This window comes from Salminus brasiliensis, chromosome 5, assembly GCF_030463535.1.
Source record: "Salminus brasiliensis chromosome 5, fSalBra1.hap2, whole genome shotgun sequence".
Classification (NCBI taxonomy): Eukaryota; Metazoa; Chordata; class Actinopteri; order Characiformes; family Bryconidae; genus Salminus; species Salminus brasiliensis.
Window position 1 is genome coordinate 31,358,446 of NC_132882.1, and position 10,607 is coordinate 31,369,052.

The following is a 10,607-nucleotide window of genomic DNA, read 5'->3' on the forward strand; positions in this document are numbered from 1 at the left end:
AGAAAACACCATAACTGAGGGAAAATAACATCATTTTCCTCATAAAGAGGGAAAATTGTCTGAAAATAGCTGCCTAAAGACATTTGAATTCTTGAAGCTGACTAACCGCCGTCATTACACTGAGCTGGCTGACCACCTTGGTTTACAGGAAAGCACTGCATTACTGGCCATATTACTGTCGTCACTCAGCCAAATTAGCTCCCACTTCTTATAGCACATATTTTTTCCCTTCTCAGACAATTAAGCTACATTAATGTTTACAAATATAAGCCCTCCAACTCCCCCATAAACGTTTTAACCCCATTAGCTAGCTAGTTATACCTCAAACCCGTAACCCCAGTTAAGCGAGCACGCAGACTGTTTTCTCTCAGGTCAGTTTCAAACTGGACACTTGTCAGCGTCGGCAGCTCTGAAACGTGATAAATGTATTTAATACTCACGGAAATGCGCATATTTATTCATTGTCAGCTTAAGAACAACGAAATACGTCGAGTCTTGGTTCGGGAAAAGTCGCGCAGGAATTCTGGAGTAATCCCTCCACCGTCGCTGCCCCTTTCAGCCGGTAACGGCCGGCCATGTCAATCAGGCTAGAGGCGGGATTTACTCATTTTTCTTTCCCACCTTTATTCCGACAGATCCCGCCTCCCGCACCATGATTGGCTGACTGCTAGTGAGTATTGACCGGTGACCAATCGTACACTGCGGGCACGAAATATTAGCCAATCATAATGCAGGAGGCGGGATTTCTAAGTAAACATGCCGGTACCCTAGCGACGGCACGGTACAAGTGAACAAAAGTTTACCAAAATAACACAAACAACAGTCCGTTTTTAGACTTTTTTTTTTATTAAAGACTGAATAATAATGAGCAATAATTTAATATTTAAAAATTTTTAAAAGAGCGTTTTCTATTCATACTAGTCCCGTCTGATTGGTCAGCCACGTCTCCACAAGCCCTGCCCACGTTTTCCCGTACTGAGCGCTGATTGGCCAGGCGTGCTGAATACAAGGCTGACACGGTTGGGTCTCTGCGTTATGGTAATTATATATATAATAATATACTAATATATATACTATAATATATATATTATATATTAATATATATGTGTGTGTGTGTGTGTGTGTGTGTTCACTACCAGATGTGTTAAATGCAGAGGACACATATTGCTGTACAGTGTACACTGTACAGTGACAAATAAATGCACCTTTATCTATAACTAAGGGCTGTTATAATATAAATTATATTATATAAAAATATATGCATATTGTATATATATACATATATACATGTATATAGTTATACAAGTTTACAAGTAATACATTTTGAATATACTTTATAGCTGAGTTGTACTATAACTAAAACCCATAGTATTAAAACAGTGATTCTTGTGAGGTGTGTATCGATACTGCTACTTCTGATTAAACACACCTAGCTAATATCTTCACTTTCAGGGGTTTCGACGTTTTATGTGTACAACCCGTAGACACAATTTCAGATAATAAAAATAATAGATAATAGTAATAATAATAATAATAGTCTCTTTTTACATTTTTTTTATTCCTGCATATTTTAGCATTTTTGCAAGTGCAGTAAAGGTCAAAGAGCTGTTAGCAAATTGCTGTATGCTATATTGTGAGTGGGTGACATATTTGGCTGACATTGAAAATCACTCATCAGAGGCTGCAGTTCTGAACAAGGTGTGATCGCGATTTCTATAATTGTAGATACGGCAAACCCCTCCCAACCCACTCAGCTGTGTTTAGTTTAGAAAATGATGGGCGGTGAAGTGCTTATCTCTGAGATTCATCTCAGATCTGCAGACAGCACAGAGGTCTCAAATGACTGACGGATCCAGAACACCCCATCAATGCCCATCCTTTCATGAGAATTATATATGACATATTTACATATTTGCTTCTATGTTAGAGCACATTTGCAATGTTCTTCTGATAATAGGGCAGCAGTACGTCTGAGTTCTTGAGTACAGTGATCATGGTTAATGTTGGATCTGTTGTGCTTGTCTTTTTTGGCTGTTGTTTGAAACCTGTGAGCTGGTTTGACAATACATCTTTAATCACTGTTGTATAAAATACAACACTTCGGCACCCTACACATGCCTATAATGTGTGCCACTTTTGTGTCACCTTACCATTTATGTCTGATTCTTGTTGGAGCTCTGATGCCCAGTTCTCGATGGAGTCAAGCTAAAGCACTGTAGCTCCTTTAGTGTTTCAGCTGTTTCAGCTTTCCTGCTGATCCAGTGTGGTGCTGGTTTAGTGCTGTTCTGAAGAATCGAAAAGGCCTGTTCAGAACATCTTCATATGTTTTGTCTATGAATGACGGGTGAAATACTCCTCAAACTAACCATTTCAGTGTTTTATGGAATGAAATAATGTTCTCTTGTACTTCTGTGTTTAAGATTGGTTGAATGTCTGACAGTTCCTTCTTTTTGAACTGGTTCATTGCTGTATAGCAGTATCAGTTTAACACATCTATTAACTATGCAACATTTTGGCCATTGGAGGGCACTGTCAGCATTTTATAGCATTAAAAAAGAATTAAATGCAATAAATACAGATTTTAGAATTGAGTGAGAATCTAAAAATCTTCTAAAATTGAAGATTTAACGTGTTTAATAATCTTAAAAACTCCACCTAGACGCTTAACAGATTTAGGAGGTGGATTCAAGTTGTTTGGAGGAAGGAAGGTTTCTATCTTTGCACAGAATGACCACTGAAACGTTAGAGCAAGCACACGCTTAAAAAAAAAAAACTTCCTCATTTGGTCTCTGTTGTGTATTAAATGAAATGTTTCAGTTCATAATTCACATTGATGCCAGTAAGGAAGCTGCTTTCCAGTGGCTCTTCTGGCAGAAAGTCTTATATAGTATAGTAATAAATGTAAAAATTGATCAAAGATCAGCTTCCCGGTAATGTAAGCAAACCTGACACAGTACTACCTAGTGAAAAGTCTGGTTTGCCTGAAAGCTGATGGACCAGATAGCCAATAAAAGTTCATTTGTTAATTTGATCAGATGTCATCATTAAAACTAGCTCATATTGGCTCACTAAGGAGCCTGGTGTAAATTATTGCTGCAGGTGTTAGAAAATACACTGAAGAATTTGTATTTATATGTAATAAAACTGGCAGTATGAAATTGTGAGTGAAATATGAAATTCACAGTATCCCAGAAAATCTCAAGCACATATTATGTATGCATTGTTTTCTCAATGTCATTAAACACACATACACAGCTAGGACACATTGTTCAGACAAATATATGTAGATTAGCTCAGAAAGCCTTTACACACACACACCACTTTGTCAGTGCAATGAGAGCCCGCCTCAGGAAATCGCAGCTCAGCCTCTTGACATATAGTAGGCTTTACAAGGCACTGCCTCCCTGATTTGGCTGTCAGCCCTTGGACTTATCAGACATTTATAGGATTATGCTTGACACAAGTAAGTATTAAAGTTTTTTTTTTGTTGTTGTTGTTGTTGTTAGTTTTTATTATTGCTCAATCTAGAAATATCTAGCTTGCCATTATTGGTTTTAAAGCAGTAATGAAATGCAGACAACCTTTTCTAAAGCACATTTGTATTTAATATGATTAAAAAAATATATGGTTCCAACAGGGAAGCGGGTTTTAATGTTATGCCCTGTTTCAGTCATTAGGATTTGTAAATGGCCTTCAAGGAAGGCCTTCTTTGGCACACCAGCATTTACAGTTGTTATAGTGTATTTATTTATTTTTGTTTGTTTAATGAAAACAGCCTATATCCCTGATCTGCCAGCAGATGGCGTGGCAACACAATACTTGCAATGCAATACAGCTTAGGCAGCAGCACTTTTCTCAGTTGCCTTAAGGATGTCTCAAGAGTTTCTATGCAGTTCTCAGCACAGGCCCACCCAGCCATTTATTACATGACTATGAACATGTACAAAACACATTCATGCAGATTCATCCAGTTTATTGGCCGGTTGAGTCAATTTGAGTCAGTCTTGCAGTCAGTTTTTGTATGTGTGTTAATGAAACTTTTGTTTGTTTGTTCTTTACAGTGGAAGATTACGGTGATTACTACAGTTACAATTTTACTGAGGAGAGTGCCACGCCCTGCAACAATGGCAATGTAAGGGCTTTCGGCCAAGTTTTCCTCCCAACGCTCTACAGCATGGTCTTCATCGCGGGATTCATTGGCAATGGTCTGGTGGTGTGTATCCTTCTGAAATACCAACAGAGATCTAACATGACGGACGTGTGTCTCTTCAACCTGGCGCTGTCTGACCTGCTGTTCCTCATCTCTCTGCCTTTCTGGGCCCACTACGCCGCCCTCAATGAATGGACCTTCGGGAATTTCATGTGCCGCTCTGTGACCTTCTTTTACATGCTGGGCTTCTATGGCAGCATCTTCTTCATGGTCCTCATGACGGCAGACCGTTATTTGGTCATCGTCCACGCCCACACCTCCCTTTTTTCCAGGCACCGATCATTCAAAGTCGGCATTACCCTGTCTGCGTTCATGTGGGCTCTGAGCCTAGGGGCTTCTCTGCCAACCATCATATTCTCCAAAGTGATGAACGAGTCGACTGGGATCACGTGCAAGGCAGAATATACGGAGAAGTGGAGGCTGTTCAGCTACCTGGAAATTAACATCATCGGCTGGATTCTGCCCCTCTCCGTCATGGTGTTTTGCTACTCTCAGATCATCCCCACCCTGGTCGCTATGAAGTCTCAGAAGAGGCACAAAGCCATCAAGCTCATCCTGGTCTTGGTCATAGTTTTCTTTCTCTTCTGGACTCCCTACAACGTGGTTATGTTCCTCTACTTCCTTCATTACTTGGGATACTTAGCCACTTGTGAATGGCAAAGTGGACTGGGCTTGGCCCTGCAGTGGGTCGAAACCATTGCCTTCAGTCACTGCTGCCTCAACCCCATCATCTACGCCTTTGTAGGGCAGAAGTTCAGGACATTGGTCATGAAGACCCTGAAACAGTGGTTCCCCAGTATCTTCGGCCAATGCAGAACGATTACCAGCGAGTTGTCAGAGAGGAGGAGCTCGATGTATTCCATGCGCTCCTCAGAAATATCTACCACAAAGATTGTCTAGCCACCGCAGGCCGAGCTTACATGGTTACATCAAAGATATCAAAACTGCATCTTTGCTCGGCGAAGCCTCACATGCTATCATGCTGCCATATTTTGGGTTGTGAAAGTGAACAATTGCATATTTGTGGCTTACAAATATACAGTGTTTTACCAGTTGAGAATAGTTGACTATTGATCTTTAACTCTGGCTGTATTAATCAGTGGCAAATGTTTTTATTAAGCAAATGCAATACAACAAACAGTTAAGCTTTGTGGTTATAATTGTACAGAATTTTATAAAGGCATTGCAATCCCAAAAACCCCAAAACAATGCTGTGTGAAGAAATGTATAAATATAGATTCTGCATGTTGTTTACTACTGACGTCTTGTATGAAGTGTGACAATCCTTTTGTAATAAATATTTTTGTTATGCTTATTTTTAACAATTTGTGCTACTGTTGTGCTACATCCTACGCCATCTGTATATGCTTACATATGCAAAACATCATCATCATTATCACGTTAACAGTTCACTGTTAACACTGGCTTCCACAAGCAACAATTGAGCACATTTGCCTACATCTAGGCCCACATGAGGTCCTCTGAACCTTGTAACTTGCGCAAAGAGGAACGGTTAATGTCTGAGCATTAGTGCGAAGCGTTCAGGAAGCAACAGAAGCATCTGTGTGGGAGAGGGAGAAGCAGTCCTTCCAAGAAAGGAAACAGCATAAAGTGGAGCTGACAAACCACACGCAGTTCTTTCAACGTTGATTTAGACGGCAGACAATGAGATTAAGAATACACAATATATAAGGCTCCTACAGAGTTTCAGACTGACTGATGCCCTGAACTGAACGCACACCCAGTCTACAGGCAGACTGATAGCACGACTGAGTCAATGGTCTGTTAAAGGCCACTGAGTTGATGAAGGGGTTACAATGGAAGGGAATTCACTGGTTGATTCATATCTCATTACTGGAAGGCTGTTTACATTCATCGCTGAATTCTGCCCAGCAGATAGAAAAGTTTTAGTGGTAAAGCTGCACAAAACATGACTGCGCGACCTCTGATCTGACATTTAGACCACAGCTCCATGACTGCATCTCAGAGTTTACCAACAGACAGCATGATCACCACATGGATGGTTTGGTTTACTGGGCTGTCTCGTAGTGACGGTATTATTAGAAAGCTGCGCAGCTATAGTACCAAGACTGTCCCCGTAGTAGCAGCTGAGCACACTTCTGTCACACACCGTAGCCCTCTCCTTCTTTCTCTAAGAAGATAAAAAAAAGGGTAAATACTCTCAGATCTCTGAGATTCACGCCCTAATGCGTGGCTTAGAAGCTCTTGACTGTTCACCACATCTTTAGCTAGCATCGTTAGCTAGTCACATAAGACAGAGGGTGTGGGTGGGGGCTGCTCATTAGTTTCTGAGCAGAAGCCGAAGAGTGACTCACAATGCATTCTTATCTTGGGATTTCTGCAGTGCATCCAGACCTAGCTTACGTGCAAGTGACAGGAAGTCTCACCTCATCTCTCCCCTGTACATCTGAGTTGCAGCACACACACACACACACAAAAAAGATGTATGCACAAGAGTTTTACAGGAAATTTACTCGAGAAAAAGAGAAGGGTGAAATGCCCTTGCCTCAGTCGAACACACACAAGAAAAGGACGCCAGTCCCAGCTCCTAGTTAAGTCTTTTCCAATATGGAGGAAGAAGGGACCACAGAAAGGTAAACTGGAATTTGGAACTTGAACATACACCTTCTTAATTGTCTGTTTAGCTGGGTTATTATAGGGTCAGTGGTAATGGTGTTTTTGTGAATACTGATATATGCTGGTTTTGTGTCAGTGGAATCTGTAAGTCAGTTCGTAGACAGAAACTACAGATCAAACCACAGAGATAAATGAATGTTTAGTAGTAGTAGGATTGTGGTGGGCTCTTTAAGGGGCCTGTGGTTAATGAGGTGTTACAAGCTTACAGTGCTTCTGCACAGGGATGCTAGCACAAAACAAACATTGTGGCGTAAACTGGTACAGTTGTGAGGGTTCAGTCCTCAAAAGGTTTTTGATTAAGACAAACAAAGACAAAAAATAAATATATTATATATAATAGATATAACTAATGAAACTTTGGGATTTTGCTTTATGGGGGAAGTGCAGATTGCATAATCCTACACGTGCAACAGGCTCAGGTAGGCTTAATACAGTAGTTGTACAGTATTCGCTGTAATTACACAGAGCTTTTCAGGCCTAGGCAAAGTGACGGTGCGATGTATATTTAGGGTATGTTAAATACTTGAATGAAATACGTGGATAGAGGCTCAAAGGAAACTACAAACGGCAGGTTTGCTCATTATAAAGAAGACTGTACTGTTAGCCATAACTTCAAAGCAACGACTAAAGATTTCTTCAAACTACAGGAGAATAAACCAGTTTTTATAGTAAAATATTAGGCTTTAGAATATATATATATATATATATATATATATATATATATATATATATATATATATATATATATATATATTATTCTTGACAACACGTGTAATTGTATGCCTGTGTATGTTGTCCCCAAGGTCATTAAATTGTATAGTTGTGCTCAAGGTTTGTTTTTTTTTAGGTATAATGATATAATTTTAACTCTGCCTCTCACATGGATGGACATCCGCTTTGACTATTACTGCTATATAAGACATGTGACAGTACATGTGAGCCTACAGTGTTTGTGGCTAGAACATCAAAAAGTCCGAATATGTTCCTCAGCTCAAAATTTCCAACACATTTCTGTTATCGCTCAACATGCAAATGAATGTATATTCGACCTTTTTCTGTGAAACAGTTTCTACCCCTGTTGCCCTCCCTGCCAGTTTCTGTGCATAATGAGTCAGCACATGATGCCAGAATGTATAAAATCAACAGTGGAATGTTTCTCTTCTGTATTTGAACACTTGCTTCTGTGTTGAGGGTAAGACGTGCCTGAATGCATCTCTCAACATGTACTTCTCTCTTTATGGCAGAATGTACACCATGGAGACAGTCACTGAGTATTACGATTACCCCAATGACTCAGCAACATGCAACACCAATGTATCTGTCCTGAACCCGACCATCACGTCCATCATCTTCTATCTGGTCTTCATTCTGGGTCTGCTTGGCAACAGCATGGTCCTGTGGGTTCTGCTGAAGGTGATGCGTCTGAAGAGCATGACAGATGTGTGCTTGCTCAACCTGGCGCTGTCTGACCTGCTGACCGCCCTGTCCCTGCCATCGTGGGCACTGTACAATCAGGGTTATCACTTTGGCTCGGACGCTGTTTGCAAAGCTATGGCAGGCGCCTACCACTTGGGCTTCTACAGTGGTATCCTCTTTGTGACGCTGATGAGCGTTGACCGCTACCTGGCCATCGTTCATGCCGTGGCGGCCTTGGGGACGAGGACGTTACGCTATGGAGTAGCTGTGAGCATTGTGATCTGGACTATCTCCTTCTGTGCTGCGCTGCCAGATGCCATTTTTTCCAAGATGGACTTTGAGGACAATGTCACACAGTGCACAAAGAGTTACCCCTCCAACTCAGTGAAGACATGGAAGCTGTTTCGCAATTTCAGTGAAAATACAGTTGGCCTCTTCATCTCCTTCCCTGTCACAGTCTACTGCTACGTCCGAATCCTGCTGGTACTGAGAGGGATGAGGAATTCCAAAAGAGGCCGAGCTATGAAGCTGATATTCGCCATTGTCGTTGCCTTCGTGGCCTTCTGGGTGCCGTACAATGTGGTCATCTTCCTGCAGACCCTGCAGCAGCTGGAAATCATAGACACGTGCAAGGCCACTCAGCAGATCAATGCCGCCTTGGGCCTGACTGAGACCATTGCACTGGTCCACTGCTGCGTGAATCCAGTCATTTATGCCTTTGTTGGAGAAAAGTTTAGGAAATGTCTGGCTGGGGTGTTTTCAAAGTATCTGTTCAAGTTCTACCAGCCCACATCGCTTCTCTCAAAAGCCTCGGAGAACGAAACATCTAACACACCTTTGTAAAAGACCAATGCTTGACTTGAGACCTTTGCTTGACTTGTACCTGTATATATTTTTTTGGGTCACCAGTTACAGACTCTTTACAAAGATTTTTGAACTATACTGTACATAATGTCTGATCCCGATCAGTGACCACATTCCACTTCCTGCCAGATATGCTTTCAGCTCAATCTCAAGCTGAAGCTTAGCTGAGGTCTAAATGTGAGGACTTTCTGAACCTTTCTGAAGAATAGTGTTCATGGTGACTGTTACTGTAAATAGAAATAACACTTCTGTCAACAATAATAATTTCTTAAAAGATTTATCTGTGTGACTGATTATAATTATCTTAATATCTACTCTACTCGTAAGTCCATTTCATAATAACCTCTTCTCTCTTGCACTCACAAATGAGACAGACCTGTGAATGCCAGGAATTACCAACCATAAGGGATGGTATTTAGATTAATCATGTACTGCCTATTCTTAAGCTTCAACACTCAACTCAGGGAATCTTATTCACTCCTAAAACCCAATTGTAACTCATAGCCACAGTGGTTGAGGTCATTAAAACCCCCTGGGCATGCTAGAAGGACAGTCCCTCTATTAGAAACCTTCAGCCATTTGAGCAGCTCAGCCCCTTAAACAGCCTACTGCCTGATGGTGGACCGAAAGTGTTATTACAAACATCTATTACCAGAGAATAGCCCCATCAGTTTGTCCAAAAGTCCCTCTAGTTACTGAGTAATACACCTTAGAGTGTAATAAGCCTTTCTGCATTACGGGGTTAAAGAAGACCAGAGGTTGAAGGACATTTTCAAGGTCCGAGGTTGTTGAGACAAACTGCTGCATTAATGCGTAATGTAGGTCAATATGTTTTGAATTTTTTTAATGGTTTTATTATTGCCAGCATTTAGAAAAGCTAATGAGAATACAAAATCTGAATGAGAAAGATCATATGAAGACGTATTTCAATGTAAATGAAACAAGATTGTAGTGTAAATGCACATTAAATGAATGGCAAAGGTGATAAACACAACTTAAATCCCACCCACACTTCAGCGCAGGGCCTTGAATGACAACATTGTACCACAAGAGGTAGCAAGGAGGTCCCACCAGACCACAACATGCTCAACCACACAGGGAAATGGAGTTTTTGTGAATAAGATGGTGGGATTAAAGAGAAGTAAAGCGCCGCTGATTCAAGAAAACTGAATTTTTAAACTGACAGAGAAAGAGTGTCCACTTTCCTTCTAGCTGTTTATAGAAACTGGTCATGTATGAACACCATTCAAAATATCTACTCTACTCGTTTCCACTTTACTAGTAAGAATCCTATCTCTGAAACTGTACATATAAGATGCCATAATGCATTGCCATCAGTACTGAACATATACCATTACTATATCTAATTTCTGGTGGAAAATGATCAAAACTGAGTGTGTTTTGATACCTTGCATAAGGTTCATCATTACAAGAACCAGAAGTTACTATCTGACAAGTT

At 40.7% G+C, this 10,607-nt stretch overlaps 3 protein-coding genes across 11 annotated transcripts in view; 2 read left to right on the forward strand and 1 right to left on the reverse strand.

The window, feature by feature from the left end:
* The window catches only part of cobl (cordon-bleu WH2 repeat protein), an 89,939-nt gene extending 89,375 nt beyond the window's left edge, over positions 1-564 (reverse strand). For all 9 annotated transcript variants that reach the window (XM_072680186.1, XM_072680190.1, XM_072680184.1 and 6 more), the window contains exon 1: positions 441-564. The gene's annotated coding sequence lies outside the window, so the exon portion shown is untranslated. The remainder of the gene's footprint in view (positions 1-440) is intronic.
* Positions 565-3,422: 2,858 nt separating this feature from the next.
* Positions 3,423-5,535, forward strand: LOC140556364 (C-C chemokine receptor type 4-like). The gene is made up of 2 exons (XM_072680191.1): positions 3,423-3,463; positions 4,062-5,535. Exons 1-2 carry the CDS (start codon positions 3,451-3,453, stop codon positions 5,108-5,110), a joined length of 1,062 nt encoding a protein of 353 aa, XP_072536292.1. The 5' UTR covers positions 3,423-3,450; the 3' UTR covers positions 5,111-5,535.
* A 1,153-nt stretch (positions 5,536-6,688) lies between these two features.
* On the forward strand, positions 6,689-9,660 carry LOC140556365 (C-C chemokine receptor type 4). The gene is made up of 2 exons (XM_072680192.1): positions 6,689-6,825; positions 8,113-9,660. Exons 1-2 carry the CDS (start codon positions 6,800-6,802, stop codon positions 9,125-9,127), a joined length of 1,041 nt encoding a protein of 346 aa, XP_072536293.1. The 5' UTR covers positions 6,689-6,799; the 3' UTR covers positions 9,128-9,660.
* Positions 9,661-10,607: the final 947 nt, after the last annotated feature.

Coding starts and splice junctions, on each gene's coding strand:
- LOC140556365 (XM_072680192.1), top strand. CDS start 6,800: ATGGAGGAAGAAGGGACCACAGAAAG. Junction 6,826..8,112: donor GAAGAAGGGACCACAGAAAG/GTAAACTGGAAT, acceptor TCTTTATGGCAG/AATGTACACCATGGAGACAG.